The sequence below is a fragment of the Calidris pugnax genome, unplaced genomic scaffold, assembly GCF_001431845.1.
Source record: "Calidris pugnax isolate Ruff unplaced genomic scaffold, ASM143184v1 scaffold246, whole genome shotgun sequence".
Taxonomy (NCBI): Eukaryota; Metazoa; Chordata; class Aves; order Charadriiformes; family Scolopacidae; genus Calidris; species Calidris pugnax.
In genome coordinates this window covers 185,250-212,206 of record NW_015090989.1, presented here as the reverse complement: position 1 = coordinate 212,206, position 26,957 = coordinate 185,250, and the positions used below count along the sequence as shown (strand labels likewise).

At 35.0% G+C, this 26,957-nt stretch overlaps 1 protein-coding gene across 7 annotated transcripts in view; it reads left to right on the top strand.

The window, feature by feature from the left end:
• Positions 1–26,957, top strand: part of DMD (dystrophin) — a 1,195,780-nt gene that overhangs the window by 992,498 nt on the left and 176,325 nt on the right. For all 7 annotated transcript variants that reach the window (XM_014954058.1, XM_014954055.1, XM_014954053.1 and 4 more), the window contains one exon: positions 15,642–15,788. In XM_014954058.1, the coding sequence (XP_014809544.1) occupies positions 15,642–15,788 (147 nt within the window). The remainder of the gene's footprint in view (positions 1–15,641; positions 15,789–26,957) is intronic.

Below are 26,957 nucleotides of genomic sequence, written 5' to 3'. Positions count from 1 at the left end.
TATCAATAGATTATTATTACAGATCCGTAGTCTGTATTAATGTACCAATTGGTATTCATCTCTGATACTGAGGACAAGAGATAAATAGTTTTAGAAAGAATGCAAAGTAGACTACAGATGACCCAGAATAAAAATATTGTCAGATTTCTCTGCTTCTCTGTTATTATCCCTTTTTTCTTTTCTCATCTGATTAATCTTATCTGCAGACTGAAATAAAACTTTCTTTATAACGCATATTCTCTCTCTCTCTTCCAAGCATACCTTTCTGTCCATTAAAATCCAAACCACCACTTGCCGGTCTTAAATTCAATTCAAGCCCAAATGAATCTGTTAAATGTCCCCTAATATCCATTGGCTTATCATTTTGATTGTAGCTCACATCATATTTTAGACATGACCTGAGATTTCTACTTATTTCTGCAGCAAATTCAACAGATGCTTTCTTCTTGCAAATACTAACAATTTTTTCTCCTCATCGGAATGCCAGGAATGCTTAGGCTCACATGAGACCATCACTCAGTTTTTGTATTAAGCTTTTTCTAGTGTTGACATATGCAATCATACCTACCTCATCCATTTGGTTATCATATTCTAAGAGCCATTCCAGGAATGTTAGCAGAACTACCTTCCCTCTCTTTCTCCCCAAAAGACCCTTCTTCGCTCCATACCAACCAAAACCTTGATAATGGTTACGCTGCTAGTGCAACAATCACTGCATGTCATGCTGATACCTTCTCACTGTTTTCTTGCTTGTCTGTAGACATCTGCTGAGAAATGCTAAGAGGAATGGATGCTGTTTAGTATTCAGAAGTGTTCCCTTAGGAAGTTTTAGATTTTGATACTTGTACAGTCTGAAAAGTTCCGTTTTAAACCAGAGGCCACTATTTTGGGATGTTGTGCACACTATTTCGTGACAGAGAAGACAATTTAATTTTAACAGTGTGGTTTATCTCTTACTAAAAGCAGTTCAGCTACTCAAAGGTGCTTATGAAAGCACAATACTTTCTTGTGGCCGTGATACTCTACCGTGTCGCTAGTGGCATATAACTGCTTCAGTTTTCTGTCACAGACAGACACACTGTAAATGAACAGCACACTGTAAATGGACAGCAGACCCTCTGGACTCCATGGGGAATATAACTCTTTTCTTTTTTACTCTTTTTTAAGAAGAGTATTATTCTGCAAAAGAATAAAAAAATAATTATGAAGAACAGGTAGTAGTGTCTGTCGTTTCTCTAGTTCTAAATAGAGGTATATATCTCAACAACTCCACCTGCCAAATAAAAGCTGAATTGTGTAGCCCTATTTTCAATTAACTCCATTCTATTATAGAATGATTTGTTCTCCTTCATTGTCACATAAAGAGAGCACCTTGACTCAATGTGATGATTCTAACTGTAAAAAGTAGAATAGAGTTTAGTGACATAAGTAATTTCCTGTGAGCAATTTTCACTAAAGTTTTAATCTTACTTCTTAAGAACTGGTTGTTGTTTTTGCAGGTTCACTTCTACAGTTATGAATAAAGCAATTGCATGGGAAGACTATGAACCTTGCATATAGATTATGGATTTAAATATATTTAATGTAACAAGTTTTAATATATTTAATGTTACAAGTGTAACAAAGGTTGTAAGAATTCTTTTGTAACAGCCTATTTGCAATTTTAATACAATTTCTACTAATTATTTTCTACAAAATCATGAAACAAAAGGCAATGAGAAATTCACATGGGTACTGCATAAGTAACCCTTTTTTTCTGTGAGGTCAGGCCTGAATTATATGCTGTTTAATTCAGAATTTCTTTGGCATAATTGACAGTTGTAGCCAATTGTATGTTACTGACAAATGTTCACTGGGAAGTGTCCACCTGAAACTTCCTTCTAATCTGTAAACTGAACAGAGTTTGCAATTATGCATAGATCAGAAATGAACCGATCTGCTCATCATCTACTCCAAAATTACTTTCTGTATGCACTCTGTCCTTTTGTGCCTAGGCATTTCTTCTCCAAATGAGACAGAAAGTAAGACAGCCCCTTAGGATAATTAGCTAAATTTCAGTCATGTTCCTACATGGTCACAGAAAGAGAAGAAATAGATTTGGCAAGGTTAAAATAACATATTATTACAAACACTCCAATATTAAATCAGCAACCTCAATTACCGGGCAATGAATGATCGTAGGCAGTTTGTTAAAAAAAAACAAAACCAACCAACCTTATATATTCTTCTGTACTTCCTTTTGGTACTGTTCAGCTACTGCTGTGCTGAAAAGAGGTATTCCAGAAATGTGAACTCTTACAGTGCTGTTTTGAGAGAACTGTGCAGACAGCTGCTTGCAATGGAGAATCTGAGAGCAAAGCAAGTTTTTGAAATTCTCGACGAGGCCCTGGGCAACCTGGTCTAGTTGGGGGTGTCCCTGCTGACTGCGGGGAGGTCGGACTAGATGAGCTTTGGAGGTCTCTTCGGGCCTGGGCAATTCTATGATTATATGATTCTATGATTCTAAAGCATCCATAGAATACATCAGAACATAACAAACTTTATTTTAAAATAAACCAAAATCATATTTAAATCTAGCGGAACACTTTGACATCCTACAGATGTCCTTATTAAATAGAATATTTTTCTAAATTTAAATATTTTTGGAGTTTTCTGTGGTGAAAAGAATAGTTGAAGTTTTTGTTTTAATTTGGTAATGAGTCAACTTTTAGGATGTTGTAAATTATCAAAGACATTTCTGCTAACTACATTACCTAGTTGGTTGTACAGCCTGGTGTCTTATACTTTGTTTTTTTCAAAGGTAGTTTTATACAACAGAGACTTTAGTAGGGTTGTTTGGTTGTCACTTTTGGAGGCAAGTTTAATTTTCTAAGGTTTGTTTGAAATAAGAAATTGGGTTAAAAACCATAGAGTGTTTCATCACGTAGTTGTACCAGCTAAGTTAGTTCTGCTATGCTTCTTAGCTTGTAGGAGATGAAAGTTACTCAGTTGTGTCCTGTGGTCTCTTAATCTCATTTTAAGAGCTTATGAATTAATTTATTTTCTCACATGAGAAGAAATATAATCACAAGTGGTTATTTAATATGTGATAGTCATGTATTTGAAACTGATACAAATTTAATCTAAAAATCTCATCTGCCTTATGTTCTTTCTATGTAATCAGTCACATAATATTGGAGAGTTTGTTATGGCAATAACTATGACAGTAGCCAATATTTTAAGCCCATTTTAAACAGCTGAAGCAAACCACCATTCCTTCTGCTGATTCCTTTTGAAATAAACAATACGTTTCTGGTGTCATATTAAGATGCTACCTCTTCAGCTATAGCGAATTTTTTATGGGGAACAGATTACATAGGGGTTTTGTCTATATCAAGGTACCTATTTTAAGGAGAGAGTACAAAATGGTTTTCACATAGAGATAATAAGAAAATGATAGGCAGGCAGAGAAGTGAAATCCTAGACCAGTCTTTTAAAAGTAAGACTACCCTTGGCCATACTAGTCATTGGGAAACAGTAACATAATTGAGATACGGAAACATTAATGTTTTTTCTGTTAACAAAGAATAAACAAATAATGAGTATTCTTTGATTAACTTTTTGGGGAGTCACAACAACTAGTGTGAGAAACAGCCTCTTGTGAACCATTTTGTGAAAGAACCGGCACCTGGGAAAATCCTGCACAAGATTTCACCTGGTTTGAACCAGATTTTTATTAATTGAAGTAGCACGTTTATTAATAGAACAGATTGACTATTTTCTCTTTGATTAAGGACCCTTGGTTTAAGTGATACTGTTCACTTTTCCCTGACCGTAAGAAAAATTCCTGTTCTCTAAAGAAGAAAAAAAGCTGACCAGTAAAAAATGAAAACCTTTTCTACCTCCAACCCAGTTTGGTAGAACATACTATTATTAGATCAACAGATTTCATTTACAGCCAAATTTTCCCTTGTATGAACTCACCCTGCTGATTTCAGTGGGAGTTCAACATGCACATCCGCAGGCAGAATTTGACTTTTTAAGTATTGGTAATCTCTGATCTTGGTTTCTGATACCCTGCTGAGAGAACTGGCTAATACATGTATAAAGACTTGTCTGTCGTTTTATGCTTCTAAGGTTCAGAAATGAGGTCAGACCAGAACATTTTTAAAAGATTGTTTTTTTATCAGTTTATCAGAAATAAGAATGGGACGTGAGCTTTTAGAAAGAGAATTAAACATTAATGTTTAAGTACCTAAGCGGCATGGTTATTGCAGGGACTCTAGCATTTAACATAGCTTTTTGTTTATTTTAAGTTTGCAATATAAAACCAGGACATATAGAGATGAGTCTGATGATCAAGTATTGACATTCCCTGACATGACATTAAATAGAAGATGCTCTTTAACTCTTGTGATGCTGTTCAAAAGTCTTATTTCTCTAATAACTTGGAAATGTAAATATTTATCCAAGGGAAAAAGAATATAATGCAAGTAACATTTTTCTTTTTACCATGGGATCATTTTATTCAGGTTTTCCTAAGTGAGCGGGGCCCAGGGAAGTGCATGGCTAAGAGGAGAAAAATTATACCCAAGGACTATTTATAACAGAAATCTGATCTGCTATATGTAGTCTGCTATTGAAACATTTCTACGTAAAGCAAAAGGACATACCAGAAGTGAATATATAACCAGGGACATGTATGTTAAGCGAGACAAGAGAGGAGGAGAAAGAGAGGAGTGCTAGAGATTAATTTTAATGTTGTCTGCTTTCTGCAAATACGCAATTTTTTTCCATGAAGAGAAATCTGCCAGTATTATGGTTTTAATGAAATCTTTTCTTAAAACATTGACTCTCCTATTCCTGGGAATATATTTTGTTGTTGTAACTATCAAGTGTGCAGATTCTGTAATGATAATGTTACTATGACATGGGCAAATCAATGAGCAAAATAAAATCAATTTATCAAGCTCATATACTGGTACCCAGTAATTACTTAGGGACTGCTTGCAGTAGGGAGTGCAATGAATGTTAGATTGCCTGGGATGTTTATCAGTGACCCTTTGCGCTATACTTTTCTCATTTTAATCTTTATATATTTAAAGCCTAATAGGGTTTTATTTCATTTTTCGTCCAAAGTTAACCCAAAATAAAACCTTATAATTGCTGCTTAGCACTTTTATAGTGCTTCTCATGTTCCAGGTAGTATGCGTTAATCTTCTCAGCTTCTTTCTGAGGCTGCAGTAGAAGTAGTATTATCCCCAATTTACAAATAGGGCAATTGAATCAGTGACACTAATTTGTCCAGACAGCAATGCCACTCAAATTATTTTTATTCTCTTCACCTTTTACCTGCGAATTGTTTTATTTTAGTCAGGTTCAATTATCTAGACTATTAAGAATGACAATTTTCATTGGTTTCATCATAAGCCACAGCTACTCATTCCCAGAGCTGCAGCCTGCTCAGCAGCCCGCTACCCAGAAGGGTTTCAGCCTGAATGCCTGGCAAGGTGGGCACTGCTCCTGACAGTTTCGCCACCTGTGTCTGGTGCTGCTAGACCTGTTTCATTTTTTATGTTTTATTTAACTGTCTCCTTTTCATCATTTTATTTTAGTATTCTTTCTTCCTAAATTAGCTGAAGAAGTAAATTGTTGTTGCTTATGTTCTGCTAAAATCTACTGTTAGAACTGAAATCCCTTCTCTGGCGTTGTTGAAGTATGTTCTTATTAGACGTAAGAAGTCTAGGAATTTCCACCTCAAGATTTTGACTTGGGGTGTCACCTACACCCACACCCTGCATGTCATACAGTGGTGGTGAAAAGGTGAAGACAGGAATTACAATGTTAATTCAAGAATTGGAAAACAGAGCTTTCAGCAAAACGCTTGAACCGTCCATCTCACCTGTGTTCTTCTGGAGGTTAGAGACTGGATGGACTGTAATAACTCCTTTTAGCCTTAAGCTCTAACTTTGTTATCCTTGCTAAAGGTAGTAATTATCAACTTTATGAGGCTAAACATCATGAAATATTTACATGGTAAATTTAAAGACATGTTGGCATATTGTAAGTAAACATGTTCTTTTATGTTGGGGAGAGGAGAAAATAAATCATAGAATCATAGAATGGTTAGAGTTGGAAGGGACCTCAAAGATCATTGAGTTCCAACCCCCCTGCCCTGGGCAGGGACACCTCCCACTAGAGCAGGTTGCTCAAAGCCCCATCCAGCCTGGCCTTGAACATTTCCAGGGATGGGGCCTCCACAACTTCTCTGGGCAACCTCTTCCAGTGCCTCACCATGCTGAGTAAAGAAGATGTATTTTAAAATCAAAATAAAGATCTGTATGTGTTTTTTGTTAAAAAAGATAAGAGTAGCTTTTGAAGCTTCTTGTCCGAATTGTTTTAATGTTTAATCTGTGTCTTAGTAGTGTCTAAACTAGGCTTTTGTAAAGCCATGCAAGGAATCTGTGTTTTTCCTCCTGAGGCATAGGGCCTGCCTGCTGATGTCTGAAAACTTGAGGTCTTTTGTAGTATCATGATACAGTTGTTGCAATCTTTCTGGTTTAAACTGCTTTCTTTTTTGTCAGTGAAATACTATATTTGCCTTTAAAATACCATGCTGCCCTACAACACAATAGAGATTTACTTTGTAGTAACTATTCTCTGAGGGTAAGGAGAAACTCCTGTGAATCTCTATAACATGGAGGAGCTTTTTGGTAAGGAACATGGGTTAGTCAGCCTTTAATGTTTGTATATATCTAATACACATTTTTCACCAGTTAGCTAATAGAGATAGATAATGTGTTATTAATGGTTTAAAAACAGGTTTGACTGAGGCTCCGTGACCTGAGCACGTATATCTTTTCAAGGGCTTTTAGCTTTAATGATGCTGAATGAAACCATACTAAAATAAAAATTTTCTTTGTAAAAATTCCTTATATTTCTGTTCTTCATTTAATGTGTGTTAGACTTTCAGATTACACTTTGAATTGCTTCAAGTTGCTTACAGTTCCTAGGCACTTCATCTCATGATTGCCAGATTGTCTTCTTGGTTGCAAAGGAACTGAGTAACTAACTTTGATTATGTGGAAAAATTGGTGCAGAATCTTTGTGAGCACTTTAGCAGAGATAGGCTTTGCCATGTCATGGTTATAGTTGTTCTAGCAGAGTGAATTACAAGCTAAATTTGGTCGTTTATGTTTCCCCTCCATTCACATTTCTTCCCCCGTGGAGGAGAACACGATTTCACAGTAAATGACGAGACAGTATCATAGACTGTATCTGTTCAGAGATCATAAAAATACATATTAGCTGTTGATTTTAAAAAAATAAACCAGGAATTCATACTAACAAAGTGATACGTGTTACAGGAAATGTGCATCTATTAGTGTGCTTCTGTTTATTACATTAGATATCCTAATAATTAAATAATCTTTTTCTACGTGCAACATTGCTACATATCATAGCTTTTCCCCTGGAAAGTTCAAAAAAGAAGAAAATTAATACCTGAGGTTAGTTCATTTTCATTTGTTCTATCCAAATTTTAATATCCTTATTAATAAGGAAGTACTGAGTTAGTCTTCCAAATTGTAGGAAATAACTTTTGAAAAATTTAATGTTTCATCAGATTCAGAAATACAGGATTCAAAATGGGATAGGAATTAAAAGGCATTTGATTTTCTTTCTCCCCAGTGTCTTCTATTTGGACTATTTTTATCCCAGAGAAAGATTTATATTCTACTCTAGTGCAGTCTTGCTTGGTCATTTCTGAGTTTATAAAAATATATAGGATGGAAAATCAAATCAGCTAAAATCCATTTTGTTTCAACACTGACTGTCCCCAGGAGCACTAGAATCAAATAAAAATACAGTGTGAGTTTAAAAGGAAGCTAAGTGTAGCACATTGAGCTAGCACCTGACAATCCCAGGCTTCACTGAAATTTCAATCAGAATACACTAAGCCCATCAGAGAATAAACACTCATTTTGAATGAAAAAGATGGAGACTGTTAAATTGTCCTGGGTAGAATTTGTCAGTTTTGTTCCACCTTGTACGGTTTTATATACAAAACCTGAAGATAGCCTCTGGGCCGTACTTCTCCAGTTGGACACTAAAGGGAGCTAAGGTAGAGAAATGCCAGCGCTGGGAACCTGCTGTTGCCCAGGTATAAGGTGGCCTCACCTTAATGTGCAAATGGATCCTGATCTGATTTAGCTGCATATCTCTTGGTACAAGAGAGAAATGGACTTAACTGGAACAAGTCCAGTGCAAGGCCCCAAATATGGTTAGAGGACATAAGCACCTTTCCTATGAAGAGAGGGTGAGAAAACTGGGGCTGCTCAACCTTGAGAAAAGGTGGCTCAGGATCTTATCAATATGTATAAATACCTGATGTGAGGGAATCAAGAGGAAGACGGAGTCTTCTCAGTACTGTCCATCAACATAGCAAGAGGCAATGGGCACAAATGAAAAAACATGCCATTTCGTCTGAGTACAAGAAGACACCTGTGCGTGGTCAAACAGTAGAACAGGTTGCCCAGAGAGGCCGTGGAGTCTCCATCCTTAGAGATATTCAAAATCCGACTGGACATGGTCCTGGCCAACTTGCTTCTCAGTGACCAGTGGGACTGTAAGAAGTGACCTCGAGGGTGCCTTCCAACTTCAGCCATTCTGTGATTCTGTGTTTCTGCAATAGCGATGTTAACTCTATTTTTAGAAGTTCCAGATCCGACAATTAGTTTGTCATTTCCTTTTAGAGATAATTAAAGTAGTATATTCAAATTAAATGACATGATATAGTAATTGATTAAATCTTCTTAGGATATAACCTATCTACAAAATCATCAATACAATAAAGCCTTATTACCCACCCACAAAAATAGGAGATTGATGACTAATTTGCTAATTACTCATTAGTCTTTTCTACTTGGTATCTTTTTTTTTTCTTTTTTTTTATTTTAATTTTAATTTTTTCAGTGTATTTTTCAGGACAGTTTAGGGTTTTATGAAAGTGAAAAATGTCTTTAGTGCATGACTGCAATGATTTTCACAAATAGATCTATAAAAATGTGTAGAATGTCTTATTCATTTAATCACTAATAAAAGTAAGAAATTTGTGTTCTGACCTTCAGTTTTCATAGATGCCTAAGCCGGCATGCTATTGAAATGTTTGTTAGGAAGTAAAGAACATTTCACTTCTAAATATAGCTGCAACAATGTTTAGCCCCATTTAATGTCTGTGTGTGAACTGCCTAAATAGTAAATACCATTGCTGGAAGGTCAAAGATGAGTTGTCATGATTTTCAAATTATTACTAATTTTATTTGGGTTTTTTGCCTTTTTTCCACCCCTTTTAAAGGATAATAAACAATATTTGAAATTCCTTGGTTTGTGGCTTTTAAAAAAAGAACATCAGTGAGAAAGGATACTATCTACTGAAGTCTTGCCTATACTATCTTTGGGAGAAACTAGCTTTGGGATCAGTTCTGACTTCTCTTTTTGTGCTCAAAACAAATGTGTCTAGCATTCAAATCAAAGCTGGTGTTGCTAGAATTGCCAGTTCTTAAAATCTGAGAAGAAAAATTAGAGGTTAAACCAAATTGCCTTTACCATCTTAGAAAGGTATCTGTTCCTGTTTCTATTTCACCAGCCTGTTTCACCCATAACCAAAAAATAGAGAGACTCATTTTCAGACACTTGAACATTTAAGGTATTGGTGTATTGGTAAAATGAATTTTACCTCCTTTAACTTCACTTTCAACAAGAGAAGGGTATTACTGTATGTCTGCTGAGATTCGTGGCCCCTCCTTCCATGAGTATGGGAACTGTTAATGAGTCTTGATCTTTACTAGTGTGTTCAGGATAAGGACGATATACTTGGAAAGCAATATTACACTGTAGTTGTAGTGTAATTGTTATACATGGCCTTACAAAGATTTTTCTAAACTCATAAATGTAAGTCCAAGTGTTGTTAGGGCTACATGAGGGACAAAAGTAGCAAAAAATTAATATGCTCCCAAGCTATTTTTCACAGCAGAAATATTTTGGATACGTAGAAGCCAATAAGAATAGTGATTGTATTTGAAATCATAATCTAAAAGCTCCATTACTTTTTTAATTTTAGAATTGAACAATTATGGAACAATTGCAAATAAGTAATTATTAGATGGTATCTGTTTATTTAATATAATTTTTAAGAAAAATACAGCTAAACACAGTCTCAGTACTACTGAAATGTACATAAGAATATATGGACGTGCTGCTATTTTCCTTTTATTTTTGTGGTGAATGTTAAGCAATAATGATTTCTTGCTCTCAGTACAGCTACATAATTGATGTTTGTTCTGACAAAGCTGTCTGTTCTGGAATACATCTAAACACATATGGTAGGTGTTGGGATCAGTAGGAATAAACACAGTAAGAGAAAAAGGAATTGTGATGACCTGCTGACATTTTACAGTAGCAAGCAACAAATAAAAGTCATCCTGTATTTTACTTTACGTTTTTTCTGTGAATAAGGGGCGGTACGGTTCTGAGAATACAATTCCTCTTCAGAGTGTATTTTCCAAGTGTCATAGCGTGATTTAGTCACACTATTCCATTAACTCCAGTGGGCCAGAAGTTACAGGCACTTGATTTAATTTTGGTTGGATGCCTGAATACTGTGTTTTACTTGTTAGTGAGCAGTCGCACATGTGGTTGAGGAGGAGAGGGGTTGCAAAATGGAAAATATGCATTGTAGAGTCAATGTGAATTTTTATTTCTGAATTTCTATTTATAAATTTTGCGATGAAAGCTCCCTGAAGCTAGCAAAGTATATAATATCTCTGTCGCTTGAAATAAGCTTGCTTACTATTTATTTACTTTTCTACTCAAACAATTCATGAATTACCTTCCAGATTTCATGGGACTAATTTATGGATCATAAAAAAACAAAAGCCCTTTCCATGGCATTGACAAAACCCATTTCCCTTTGGTAAATATTTAAACCTACGCTTTTTTTATTTTATCTCTCTTCTGAATATTGAGCAGCCTTCCAAAGAAGTTGTCAGTACTCTTCTAGATGTTAGGGATCACAAAATAAAAGAAAGAAAAGTTAAAAAAACACTGGAATGTGAAATGTGGAAGGAAGGAAATCTTAAAAATGCCCTAATCATATTTTTAAAACCATGGAATTTTCGTTAACAGAATTTGTATTCTGGAAATCAGTGAGGGCTATGTGTGGCTTTGACTACTTTGGAACAGGATGCCCAAAGCACAACCAAGTTTAATGGAAAACATGCAGAAAAGGACCTGCAAGTAATCTGGGGAGTCGTAGCCTGAATACTCTAAAACATGTAAGAAATCAATCTGCAATTACAGACACCAGTCTAAAATCCTTTTTGATTTGAAGATCCAGCCCTAAATAGAAAATATCTCATGTTAGGAAAAAACAACATGATAACTGGAAAGGAAGAGATTTGGCTTGGTACTGAGCAGTGCAAGTTTAAAACATTGCTATCATAATATGGATCACTATTATCTAAAGGTCAGCATCTCTGCAGGGATGAAAAATAACCCAAAAATCCAATACAGCAAGGCTCAGTTTTCAGAAAAGAAGATACACACGAATGAGGAAGCCTGTTGAAAAGGAAACAAAAAAGCAAAGTGTGTGAAGACAGTATGGAGACACTAACAATGGAAACTGGAAACAAATCCATACCATCAAAATGGACTCTTGCAGGACCTAGAAAGATGGAGTGGCTGAAGAAAAATAACAGAGAAAGCTATTTGAAGCAAGAATAGATAAGCTAAAAGTCACCAGACCCAGATGACTATTTGATCAAGTATTCTAATGGAAGTATAGACAACTATAACTATTAACAAAATTTTCTTCTTTTATGAGGAATGGAAGGGGACAAATGTCATGATAGTTTTTAGGAATGGTTGATCACTGTCTCTCATGAGCTGAGAATTAAGGTAGGTCTGAAGTAATAGGTTTAAAAAAAAGCAAAAATGTGATCGTTCTTCAACCTAATATTGAGCTTACCATAGCATATTTTTGGATCATAAAAGCCTATGGTAGTTCAAAGATTGATTAGATAATTTCATGGAAGACAAATCCATCAAGATCTGATTGACACAGAAATACAACTTCTGGCTCCAGAATCTCTGAGACCCAAATTGCTGAGCTAGAAGAGTACTGCAAGGAGCAGGGAAGCTGATGCTTTCCCTGACTTTCTTCCCTAAGCAATTGTATTGGCTACTATCACACAAGCGACTGGGTGAGATGAGATTTTCATTTCGGCCACTGTATGTTCTAGACTTTTAGTATTTGGCTTGTTAGGGTGTCTTCTAGAGTTCCTGCTAATTTTCCACAGCATTTTAAAGTATTTTCTAACAGCACTGTACAGATCATTTAAAATCCAATCTACCACCTACAGTATCACATACCATTGAAATTCTTTCTTGCATAAGGACCGTTATAATGATGATAATTTGGGGCTGTTTGTCCTATTGCTGTTCACACTGAGAAGTCATTCACACCCTGAGCAATTTAATTGGTTCAAATAGGTCTCCTTATGGTAATAGTACACTGCTCACCATGTGTGTTTGTTTTTAAATTACCAGCAATACAGTCCTCTAAATTTTTCTGATATAAACCTGTGATGTGTATGGTATTTTTTATACAGAAGGAAAAAATAGAAAAATGAATCAGTCATACTTTACAAACTGATGATTAAAAATATAAATATTTCTGTAAAACATTTAATCATACTGATGAAAATTACAATCCAGCAGAAATTCTAAATTCCTACTTCCACAGATGACAAGTACTCTAGAAGACATAGAAATTATTATTATATATTAAACTTGTTTGAATAGTTGTTAAATAAAAAGAAAACTCATATTGAATTTCACTTACTCTAAAGCAAAAACTTAGCTCTAGACTCATGTATGTTGACTCATAGACCTGTTGTTTGTGATGAACTTTCTTATAGTCATTAACTATAGTCACTTGTAGCCTTACAGTCACTAACTTTTTTAAGCATACAATGTCATATGCCAAATCTTTCTGTGGGTATTTTTTTCTTTTCTGTCTACAGTTCTTAATTGTAAACTTACTGGCATTAATTCAATGGCTGTGCATTTACTAGCATTCTTTTGTTGTTGTTGTTTCTTATGTTTTGATTTGCTTAACTAATAAAAATGCTAGTAAAATTTCAAGCTTCATAATAATGGAATACAGAATACAGAATTTAAAGATGGTGGAAAAGCTGTTGTATTTCATACTTTGGAAAATTAGCATAAAAAATCAGTATCCTTGCAGTAGAAAAAGAATTAAGACATCAATTGATGAGGGGGCAGATAAGTTTTATTTTTTACTTCCATATATATTTCTATGATTTGATTTCTTTTCTTGTGACTTGCTTCCGTGCCTTAGCCTTTCTGCTCTGTAAAACTACCTTATCAAAAAACATGTTGACTAATTATGAAGCATCTTCTATTTCACCACAACATTTCACTTTATGATGATTGTGTGATTTACCTAATCATTTATGTCAATCTTCAAGTGAGACCACTTGTTTCAAGTCAACATTGCAGATGCAAATAATTGGTCTGAAGTCAGCCAGATACTTAAGTATATGTTTAAAAATAAGTGTTTTTTAAGCTTAAGCCTGTGTGCTTTGCCTAAGCAATGAAGTTTTCAATCAGAGCCTGATCCTATTGCCATACAAATTAATAGAAAATTAACTTGGTTTAATGCATTAAAGTGCATTAAAGACTGATCTTTGCATCTATTGATCTGCATTTATTCTATCAGTGTTCTTTTCATTTTATATAGATATATGTATTATTTATAAAAATGAAATATATAAAAATATATATTTCTATATATACACAACGTGGGCAATGGTAACACTAACTGAGAGGTGTTCTGTCATCTTGGAAACTGACCAACACCGGAGGAACCTAGTTCACCATCCCAAGTACAAGCCACAGAGTCACAGCTGAGGATCTTGGGCCACTGAAACTAATGAATCACAATAAAAAGCAGTAAAATAATTATTTGCAAGAACAAATGTCTATATTTAAAGCACGTTGTTTGTTTTCTGAACTCAGTTACTAACTAAAATGATCTGTGTAAGTACATGTATAAGTCTGTGAGATAAAACCAAATATGTGCACTCTTTTCCTTTTCTTTGCATCACAGACCTTGCTCTGCACTACACTGTAAATTAACATTCTCTCCAGTAATGTCAGTTGTATTCCAGTTGTATAAAAGTGGTGAAATGGAGAAGTCAAGTGTTATATCATGAACTTAATGTGTGCCTTTTCTCTCATATCATGGCACTTTCATAGTTTTCAACACTTTCCTTTACAAAATGCACATCACTTGTGATTGTGTATTCTACAGGTTTATCGTTAAAGTCATTCACTGTATATGAGTGCCACTTAAGTCAGTCTAACTCCTTATGTTGTAGGGTAATTTAACATAATTAAGGAAAGTCAAGTCTGGTTTTGAAAGACATTTGATGAACAATTTTTCTACGATGTTTACCTTTGGAGCAGTTCATGGCATTGTAATGTCTACAAATGTCTTCATACTATTTACTCCTAAGGTTCACTGAGATATTGGATGGGCTTTTTTTGACCTTTTTTGTGTCCCACTTTGATAAAATGATTACTAGGCAGTAATTTAAAGTTACTTGATAATTTAAAATGAGATGTGGACCACATGTGGTCTGTATTAAAAATACTTAGAGAAAGGAACTAGAAAGCAAAACTAATACAGCAAATAAATTTTCCTGCCTTTGTGTGCAGACATCATATGGCAATAAATTGTGCTCCTGAAAATGACAGAATTTTTCCCTTAGAAGTGGCTCATTGTTATATTTTGACATACTTTATCATATTAAAGATTGATTCATAAATGTCTCCTTAGAAAAGACAGATATGGAACAATGGAATATCTGCACAGAGATTCCTATCTTTGATAGAGTCATGGTGCCCTGAATTTATCTCATTTTACTTAGATGCATCATCATCAGCTTGTTGCTTATAAAATCAAGAAACTTGTAACTAGCAGCTTCTGGTTTTCACATATAATACTGAAATGTGTAGCTAGACTGCTCTTATGCGTAATTTTAAAAGCTACCTTACAGATACATTCTTTATTTTTTGATGAAATATGAGACATGTAGGCCAGTTTAGGATTCATAGCAAAAAAAAATATATATTTTTTTTTTTACTTCCTATTACTATCCTTTTGTTTGTAATACACAAGATACTCAGGGTAAGATCATGGCCTTAGTGAGGTCTATAATAGTTTTATCACTGCTTCTCTTTTTCATTCCTTGTATTTGGGAACAGCAGTCTTTCTCTGTTTTCATGTGTTAAACAGGTACACATTCCAGTGGGTGTGCTGGTTACAGAGATGGCTTAACTGGCCAAAAATTGCAAGGAAGGCTCCAACTTTATATCACCTTCTGAAATGCTGGGCCTTACCATTGAAACCTAAAGTCCATATGAACTTATGCAAAAAGGCTGTTAACTGTATCATGACCAGTACACTCCTTCCTTTCAGCTTGACATGGAATTCTTTTACATCACTAATCAGCTGGTATCAGAGACAACAGTTTTTGAAGGTAGTGCTTATCTTTATTCATGTTTAATTCACACAGGTTTATCGAGCAGAAATTGTACCCCTTAAAGAGAAGGTTCATCAGGTCAATGAGCTCGCTCACCGGTTCACTCCCTCTGATATTCAACTCTCCCAGTACAGTCTCAGCTGTGTGGAAGACCTCAACACAAGGTGGAAGGTGCTACAGGTACATTTTCTATTACTTTTTTTCTTCATGCTCCATTTAAGAAAATATTTTTTATTTCTATGTGCTTGTTTTTTCCCTGTGGAGTAGCACCAAAGTTGTACTAAGGAATGAAAGAGGAAGCAGGTTTTCGATAATGGTGTCTCTATGAGAAAACAGGAGTTAAAGCTGACACTGTATTTTCATATGTTTTTGAATACTTTATCAAGTAGAAATCAGGTAACCCAGTTTTTCATACAGTTAAAGTTCTCAGACACTTAAAATGCTTAATAGTGTATTTACCTTCCATTATTAATATTTAGCAGTTCTTGCTGCCAAATATGTCGTGTGATCATTTCTTTCAACTGGCTTACCCATGTTTTACGGATATTTTTATATCCATATATGGAAGATTCACATAAGACAGTTTACTTCTGCTGCTTCATTCCTTTTACTACTTTCAGTAGCAGCAGTTTTAAATAAGTTCCTCATAGGCAGATTAACGACTCTGTGCAGTGGAGCCTTTAAAGTCATGCCTGTAGAATCAATTATAAAATTACAAAACACTATATTCACTCAGGTAATTAGCAGGATTTGGTATTGCAAGTAAAGCTGTTCAGAAAGGGATTTGATAAATTGAGCTCTAATGCAGGAAAAATATTGAGATATTTTACAAGGGCATATAGTGATAGGGCGAGGGATAATGGCTTCAAACTGGAAAAGGGTATATTTAGGTTAAATATTAGGAAGAAATTCTTCACTGTCAGGGTGGCGAGGCACTGGAACAGGTTGCCCCAGGAAGTTGTGGATGCTCCAAGCCTGGAGGGGTTCCAGGCCAGTTTGGATGGAGCTTTGAGCAATCCAGTCTAGTGGGAGGTGTCCCTGCCAGTGGAAGGGGTTTAGAACTCGATGATCTTTAAGGTCCCTTCCAACTCTAACCGTTCTATGATCCTACATTATGAAATTGAGGTGAACATTGACTAACAGTTGAATCACCAACCCCGGAGGTATTTAAAAGATAAAAACCATTCTACTTCCAAGATAAGTGTTTGTTTCAGTTTTTCAGTTTGACTGCTAGGCTTTTTTTTCATTCTTTCTTTTTTTTTTTTTTTGACTACTTGCCTGTCTTGTACTAATGTCACATAAAATATCTCCTTAATACTTTAGTCCTTTCATAATTATTTTTTTATTTCAGCCTTCTTTATATTTTCATGTGTCTTTCTTTTATACTACCCATATTTTCTCTTTAGCTTCTATTCATTTCTTTTTTCAAAAACTATTCCTTTTGGTGATCCGACTTTTCTCTGCCTTTCCCCATCTAACTTCCCTTATTTCTGTGATTTTTTCTTTTTGTTGTTCTTCCTTTTTTTCTCCAGCTATGATGCTTCTTAGTTTACTTATTATTTTTTGACCCTCAAAGGTTAGATTTCTCTCTCTCTCTCTCCCCCTCCTCTCTGTCACCTTCCCAATGAGAAAATATTTCTTATCCATGTATCCCATTTCCTAGAAAATATCGCTCCAGGAAAATCATAAAATGGAGGCTTTTATGCTATCACTTGTCAGAAATATACCTATTCTTGGTTATGTGCAGGAAAAGTACACAAGGCCATATGGTTTATCAGGTCTGAAATAATAATGAATTCTAGTGTTACAAGAAAGTTGCAGGGCATTGTGTAGAGGATGAAATGATTTCTTGTTTGTTGCTTTGTTAACACTGGGACTTTCATAAGATCAGAGAAGGAAATGTATCATTTTAAGCCAAATCTTACAGAGATTTAATATTATATTCATTTCAGAAACATAAGATTAAGACCAACCATATTCAGTCATTTGCAGTATTGCATTTACAGTGTTTGTACAGTGGAATTAGTAATGCAATAGTGAATAATAATTTTTTTGTGTTCAGTTTTGGTCAATATACACAGAGTATTACTAGAAGCAAAATGTATGGAAAGGATTCAACCAGTTACAGACAACCAGTTCCAGTTTTGAAATGTTGTATGAAGGTGTATTTTATTAATGAAAGATCATGCAGTCATCTCAATCACTGAAAACTATATCATCATTTGTGGAGTTTAAGAAATGTGAAAATAATTAGCTTCATGCCTTTAACAGAATAATTTTGAGAAGAAGATGTTGTTTATTTTTCCATGTTTCTTAAACATGAAAGGAGGTGAAATCTCTCCAGGGAGCTATTTGTTATGAATTTCACAAGGAGCTCTCATGTTCAGATCCTGGGTGCTTCAAACAGTATGTGTAATGAGATCATCCTGGGGGAAAATATGTCTTGCAAACTCTTGCTTACTTCCACTCGATGTTTGACGAACCAGGGAGACCAGGGAGTTATATCCACTTCACTTTGGTCAGAGATCTGGCTGGTGTAATGCTAGTCAAAAGGCAAAGCCCCTGACATGTAAAAGAATTTCTAAGTATTCAGTTATCATGAAAGATTTTTTTTTGGTTTAAATCAAACTGTGTGCACTTTTATTTAGAATAATACCTCTAATGAGCTGAAAAATATAATAAGAACTGTCTTTCATCCCAAAAATGTCTCTTTTAAGAGTTTTGTTATGGTATTTGTAGTCCAGTGCTCTAAGTTTAGCAAGCTGTAATGAACTGCAGTCATTTGTGAATGGGTGTCTCTCCCCACAATAGGGGGTCCAACATGTCTAGTTTCTAAAACTAAGCAAGCTGGAGGAAACACATAAAATGGCTAGAGCTAAAACAGCCCATACACTACATAAATATATATATACACACACAAACATTTACTGTTGGACGTGATGATCTTAAAGGACTTTTCCAGCCTCAGTGATCCTATGATTCTATGATTACTACATATAAAGTGTGACTGTAAAGAAGCATTAGGCCTAATTTCAGTATCATTCCGAACTCCTCAGCTTACCTTGTCCCAGTAGCAAAGAATCTCCAGCATGTGGAGATCTGCAGACTGATGTGGTGCCTCTTAAAGGGTTACCTTTAGCCACAATATCATTCTGTTCCTTCAAACAACACTCTCTGCTTGCAGGAGCTGCTGAAGAAACAGAAGGTTTTTAATACCACTGCAGGCAGTTATCTACAGCTGTATCATAGTTGTATTTGTATTCTGCTGAGGACAGGCTCTTTACTGAGCTGTGTAATGCACACTATTGTAATAAACATCACTGCAATGAATTATTTCAAAAACCAGGTGCTTCACAAATATTAACCAATTCTTTCAAACAGTGGCGAGACACATGAATGAATATTACCATCTGTGTTTGCAGAGGAACGAACATCGAGAATATAAAAGTCCAAAGGAAAATCCCTTCCTTCCTGAAATCAATGTAAAATTGTGACTATGCATCAGAGTCTTGCTGGATTCCATACGTAAAAGTCCCACCAAATATTAATGATAGGTGTTTTCAAATATTTATTCAGATCTAGTGAATCTCTCAAAAGTGGAGTCATGGGAATTCTGGGCAGCGGTCCTCAGTTCACACCTCACTTTTGACAGGGCACGTGCACCAGGGCAAATAAGCTGCATCAAAATGTAAGTTGAAATCAGCACTAACCTATTATGATAGCTTTTCTATTTCGGTTTTTTTTTTTTTGCATTTTACTTAATCTTGTATCCCACGTGCCTTCTACAAGAAAAATAATTCTCAGGAAAAAAGTGAAATATCAACAAAAATACACACATAAAAGAAATTTTTTTTCAGGTCTCTCACAGTTGAATTGAAACATGTTTACCGGATTCTCAGGTCCCTTTTTTATTTTACATACATAGCATGGTAATGGTTTCAGGAAGTCTAAAGATTTGAGTGTGATTAAGGGTATCATTTTTTCTAAAGAAAAAGAAGAATGTCTTCTGGTTCTTTACGGTTCGGTTGTCCAGTCATTACTGCACAGGAATCTCATACAGGAAAGCTGTAGTCATATAATTAAACAAAAAATCTGCCTTAGCTTTTTGCATATCTACACTACAGGAAAAATTATTTATTCCGAATTAAACAGTGAGTCTAACCTGGGGATATGTTAAAAGTGGATAGATTGATAGATGACGCAACGGTATAAGAAAGATGTTTATTTGTCTGTAAGAGACAAAGACTGTCCTGTATGTAAGACTGTGTCATGTAAAAGGCAGTTAGATTTTAATATTGGAGCATTATTACCTTTATATTACCTTAGCACTTCATCTTTCTATTGTATCATTTAATTCATTTTAATAATTAATTTGTTTCTATTTGTTTTCCTTGCCTCTTTTTTAAACGATATTTTGACTTGTCATCTGTAAGAGACCGACAAAAACAGGAGATAACTTTTCTAATTATATGGAACCAAAATTCTAGCTCATCTATAATTACACTAATTAGGGCATTACTAAAATCATAGTTCTTTTCAACCTTGAAATTTGAAATTAGTTTTATAGTTGCAGATTTCATCTTCCCAGCAGAGGGAGATTTTGATCCTTTTTGGAAGCTGAGTTTTCCCATCAGACTCTTTAGTTAAATGTTGTTTCGTATATTCCATGAGAACTGGAACTTCTGCCAAAACCACAGTTGTCATGGCTCTTGAATGGTCTCTTATTTATTTAATTGGCTATGCCAGTTGGCTTCAGAAGCCATATACCCATGTATTTTTCTTCATTTCTGTTAGCTTTAGTCTCAGTTTTGCTCAATGTTTGTCTGCAAAAATATGCGTATAGATTCATTTTACAGTCATGCTTTAGAGATCCTATTTATTTATTTCTGTAAGCTAGTGGAGGAAGGCCAGCTATCTGGATTGTGATTCAATTGTTCTAATGAAGTGTGTGTCAAAAATTGGAAAGATTCCTTCCTAAATTAGGAGGACATCTTCATTGTTCTTTGTGTTTGGCATGTTTAGGGCAGTCAGTGAAAGAAAGTGTGTATGTAAGTATAAACAGGCATGGTTATCATCAACAGCCATGCCAGCAGGAAAACTAATAAAACCTTGTTGAAGTTATGATGTTCTGCATGACGAATTTCAGTTTGTTGAAACTGTAAATGCTTTAGCCATTTTTTTGTTATAGAAGATACATTAATTTTAGAGTTTTGCTCTCCTTTTACGAATTCCTTTTCTTTGGAATTTTTTCCTTCATGAAGAATTGTTTTGAAGAATCATGCAGAAGAACAGCAATTTACTCTATTTTATATTCTCATTTAAACATGCATACATAGATTGCTTTTGATGTATTTTTTTTTCTCATATATGTGTATGGGTATATGGGATTATAAAACACCTGAATTACCTTGTTTCTAAGTACAAAGAAAAGCAAATGCAAGAAATGCAAAAGCAAATGCAAAAGAACATATTAGACATGCAACTTGAATGTAGCACTCTTGTACAATTTTTGCATATACCATACATTCTGTAAAATCTCACATTTATCTGGTTGATGGATAAATGATATGAAAAGAATAGGAATATTAGTTGATATATATTAGTCTTGTTTCCTTATAAAATAAGACTTGCGCAATTTACTTCCACCTGTCAGCAGTTATAGATTACGTTTGGCAGCACACATCTATATGAGTCACACCAGACTATATTTAGGCTACTAGGGAAAATTGAGGTTATGATACTGTTGAAAATGTATTCCCTAGAAACCAACATCCACTAGTTCTGTTGCTTTTTAGTCAAGCAGTTTTAGCTAAATCATTCAGTTTCTACTCTTACTTACTAGCCACCATTGAAACTGTACTGAAGATGGAATTATTCATATTCTTTAATATTCATGATCCATAATACCTACGCATCTTAAAAACATTAATTGAAATTATTTCTGTAAAAGTCGCTTTGACAAGGAAAGTGGTAGTTACATTTGGAGAATTATAGCTCTGAGTTTCAGTCCTACAAAGCTGTGTGGACTATGGGAGCTGGGAGATTTTACCTTGGATGCTAAAATTGGACAGATAGCTTCTTTCTTTTTTTTTCTTGTCCAAATGGAGAGAATATGGCTTGATTTTTTTCAACACCTTTTTAGGTGTGTGACCTGATTCTAATCAGCTATGTTTAGGCTGTTCATTACGAAAATTAAGGTTTTTTTAAAGTAAGAACATGGCAGGGTGAAAAGCTAGGAAGTACACAAAGTTAGCAGCAGTCAGAATAGTGAAAGCAAACAAGGACAAACCAAAAATGAATCCTGAAATTATAAGTCATTTTCCAATCCTGACTTCCACATCACGGGTCCCCTTCCTTGCCAAAATGTTATCAACTGTCAGAGCTCATAATTCATGGGTTAGATTTTTAAAATGCAACAGAATAGGACAGCATTGCGTAGGGTCGGGTAGGGCAGGATACATTGTCAGATATCTGCTGACACCGAAAGATGATGAGTCTTAGCAATTTCTGGTTCTGCTCCATACCCTGGAGGGGATATACTCTGCTGACACAGATTGTCTGTCCATTCATCCCCGCTTAGTTTGAAGTGAGGTTAAAGCAGATGTACAAATTTTGCTTTGAATGTAGAACACGTTTGTCGCAGATAAAGCATTCACAGAATTTAAGAGCTGTCCTATAAAGGCTCTCTCTAATGTGATTTTCAGAGGCTTGTAACTCAATGAAACCTTAATGAATATCCTTGGAAGCACTATAAAACCTCTTAAATTCCATGTCCTGGTGCCAAAGTATTGTTGGAGGTTTTCAGAGGGAGAGAATGTAAAACTGGCAAAAAACATTCCTGTTTCTCCCCATTTTTGCTAATCCCTTTTTCTGAAATGCTGTGATTTCTTTAGAAGAAACTTCATTTGAAGGGATAAAAAAGCCTAAGGTAGAGAAATAATATGCAAATTTCCAGTGCAAAAGGTTTATGTTAGCTAATTTTTTTTCTTCGTTGAGTCATTTTGTGTATTTCTGAGATATCAATTACATATATATTTATATATATATAATTACCTCAAGTGTGTAGATTTAAGACTCAATTAGTCGTTCTCTTCCTTTTCTTAGGTGTTCAAAGTTCAAAGTCTGCCATAGCTCAGTTTGTTTTGAAACAAAATTAATGGCAAGGCTAATTAACATTATTCAGTCTAGAAAAATAAGCCTAAGTCTATATTTATGGATAGTATATTCATTGTGCTGGACCTTTTCACTCTTATTTCTTATATTGATCTCAAGTGCTTTTCTCCCAATACCCTCATTTATGACTCTCTTTCATCTATAAAAACAATGAGTTCTGTCCTACTTATCTGACACAGAGCTGATAACACAGCGCACTTTCAGCAAAACAGTGGGTTTTTTTGGTATTCAGAAGAAATAGAAGAATGTTTCTTCCATAAAATAGCTTTGTGTTTCTTTTATATCCCAGCATTCCAGTTCCTTATCTCAAAACATCACATTTCAAATCCTGAATTGACTTTGTCTGTACTTTTGCCAGCCAACGAGCTAAGATAACTGAATTTGGTTTGCACATCAGTTGTCGTAGCTGGCTGCAATATAGCCCTGAATGTGCCTAGGTTTACCTTTAAAGAGAAAGGGTTTACCTTTTTCTCATACAGGCTTCATAACTTTATTCAACTGTAGATGACGTGAAATATTATCAAACCAGTATGGTCTGTTGCAGAAATCATGCAGGCTCCCTCTTAAAAAGTCAAGATCTAATCCTTTTTCTTCACCAGTGAGCAGGAGGTCAACTCACAGCAAATAAAGTTTCTGAAAGACAGAGACAAATCTAATTTTATGATCACCACTTTTCTCTCTCAGTGCTGTACTCCCCCATCGTTAGACAGTGCTCAGTAATTCCCACAGCTACCAGCATAAGCCTGTGATGTTTAACAGTGCCAGGTCATGCTGATTATATTAGCTTTGCCAATGACACTCTACATGATTTTTCAAATTATTTTAACCACCTTGTGCATGAATTTACATGGTTTTAGATAAGTATCCATTTATGGATCAGAAAGGAACATTACGAAACTTATTTAAGTTAGAATGAAATTATGTGAAGCCATAGTAGCCTTTTAATTTTACTATAGTTCTGATAGTTTCCATAGTCTAAGGGTCTGTCCCATTCCCTAGAAAAGGGGGCCGGAAAAAACAAACTCTATTTAATGTAAATTTGCGTTTCTAAGTATTTATTGTTATACATGCCAAGGCCCCTGAATCACAAATAATAGTGTGTTTATGATAGGAGCTGCACTGCAGTATGTAGAAAGGGCTTTGGACACAAACTATGATTTTATATTATTCAGCATGTTTATTGGAAGTATGGTTATATTTAAGGAAATGATGGATGTTGTAAAATCTGCTTCTGTTAGCCTGTGAACCTACAAATCACAGACTCTTTAAGACTTAAATGCTATTCTATATCATTCTAGTATTCAGTGGTAACATTGCTCTCTGAAGTAAGAGGTACAAGGCAGACTTTAGACGGGTGTGTTAGAACTTAAGCCATCGTGGGCCGTTGGCTTTGTCTGCTCTGCCATCTCTCACAACTGTATTGTTATCCCTGTTGAGCTTTCATGGCTCAGATATCCTTGTATGACCCAAGAGCAACATTTGTGCTTTTTTATGCCAGAAGAAAAGCCCTTTATTGTACAGTTTATCAAAGAACTTCCTAGGAAAGATGTAAAAGCTGAAAGAATAAAAATTTGCAGTTTTTAGAAAGCTAATCAATTCTTAAACCTTTAGATAGGAAATATCATTTGTTCCTGATCCTTCTAGCTCTTTGGATGTGTAGTCCAGAAAAGATGTATTCACAGTTGCACACAAAGTAGATTTCATGAGCTCCTTGGTTATATTATTTACTTGATCAGTATATTCACAGCAGTGTTACTGCTTAGAGATACTGTATTTCACTGTCTTTCTCATATTCAGACAGGCACTAGCTTGCCAGATTTTTTTTTTTTTTTTCTGAATGAGCACATAACTAACAGATGTTTGGTTTTGGCTCCATGTCTACATTCTTTGAAAGCTGGAGAATTAAATTGCTGACATTCAGACAACACTAATTCACATATCCAGGGAGCCTAATTTGCCATCCCTGAGATCCTGATTCCTGGTGTTCATGGGTTTAAAAACCATTTCAGCGACACAATATAAGAATAGGCTGGGGAGTTTCAATACTATGCTCCTGCTAAACATAATCACATTTTATAAACATCTGCGTCATTACTGATGTGATTCATCTCTAAGCTGTATACAGCTGTGTTTCCAGTTTCAATTAACAGTCTCTTAATTGCATATCCATCTCATGTTACTAATTTAGTTAATTTATTCATAATTAAGAGTATTCTATTTTCTACGAAGGTTTGTTGAGCTTAGTATGCTATAAAGAATAAAAAAAAACCTAAGGCTGAGGGATTTTGATTCTTACAACAGTCACATCAGAACAATAATGTCATTCAAACATCTAGAGAGAAAGACAAGATTTAAGGGATATTTTTTTCTTTTCTCACTGTGGAATGAGAAACCATTGGAAGGGTTTTGCTTTGTGGCTGAAAGCAAATGACAGTATGAATATGCCCTGTTCTCGTCATTTTTGCCCTTCTCCCTTTTGCCCAAAATCTAATGGAATTCTATAGTTTAGATTGTTACAACAGGATTTAATATGTAAGAAGAAATGATAACACTAAAAAGGGTGTTACATATGTAAGAGACACGCATCATGCCTTTTTCCTCACTAACATTTATATTTTAGAGTACATTGTATTTAAAAGGACCTGTGTAATTAGGAACTGTGAGATAACTTAAAAATTAAGCCTGAGACACACTCAAGTGGAAGATAAGAACTATCTTAGTAATATTCTTTATCGAAAGAAGTATATCTTTTAGAAAATATCTTTTGTATTTCGATACAATAATATTGTGTGTAAAATTATTTAGAAATCATAGAAAAAAACCTTCTTACAGTTATACACAATCTAATCATGTTCTTCACCTACCATTTAGCAGGATTGCTTGCAAATGTCCAGTACTTTGTAAATACACAGATACTGTCTCCATTGTCTTTACAACCGTTGCTGGGATATTAATTCTAGGAGGTGTCTGCAGTATTAAGAAGTTATATATATAAATGGTCCTCTTTTTAAAAAAAACTAAGGGAAAAAAAAAGAAAAACCTCATCTTTTTCTGACTTCCTTTAGCATGACAATTATTTTGATACTTGTATGCCATCAGTGAGCAGAACATTGAAAGTTCAGCATCCCTTTCTGGAAAAAAATTGAGGGAGAAATACAGTCTTCCCTCTTTAAAAACAAAAATATTTGTTACTAGTTTGAGATAAGTATTGTTTCTTGCGTGGACTAGACTACTACTATAATTTGAAGTGAACATAGGGATCTGTAAGCTGTACGGAAAGCATTGAAATAGACTGATCAATATGTCTCAAGCAGAGATGCAGGTTTTTAATGACAGCTGCTGAATCCCTTCTAGCTGAAAATCACAGTTGTCTGCTGCTTTTCCCTTTAATCTTCTCCTTCCTCCAGTCTCCTTGATGTTCTTTTTAGTTTCTCTGATTGCTCTTTTTCTCCTTGAAGCTTCCTTTCCCCTTCATAGAAGCTTCTCCTCGTGTGTCATACCATCTACAATCATACCACTACTTAAAAAAAAATTAGGAAGAAAATCATTAAAGAAACAGAGAACACAACCATAAAATTTATAATCTAATATGAGAAGAAAAGAAAGGGGTGGAGAGAGGAAAACTGGAATATAAGGTGCAGGTGAGGTAGGGTTTTAGTTATGGCAGTTTTATGAATCACAAGCTTTTCTTTTCCCAAGGAATCTCTGAAGATCAGAGTTAGTGTAAGACACAGCCATGCTCTAGGCAGACTTCTAAAGCTCTTCAAAGCAGACAGTCTCATAATTTTCTTTTCTTTTACTTGTCAAATATTAATGCCGGAATGTAATCTTGTGAAGATAATAAAAGTTTGAACCATTTCAGCCTTTTAGCTGCACACTGTGTGTATTTAGCAAATAGAATGACAGTAGCAGTGCTAACCTTGCTGTACGAATTTCAGGCTGCCCCACCTTTTTTGATTAAAATGGTGATTAGGGTTAAAGGAGATTACAGCAATTTGCCAGGGTCCTGTTTCACTGCAAGCTCAAGGTAAGAGAGTGTGATTCAAGTGCCTGCAGAAAAATGGATTATCACAGGCTGATCAATCTTCAAGCTTCTATGGATTTTTACTACCTTTGTTATATGTGTACATTCTCCAAATTTTCCTATGCAAGAAGGGAAATGCATTCATTTTCTGT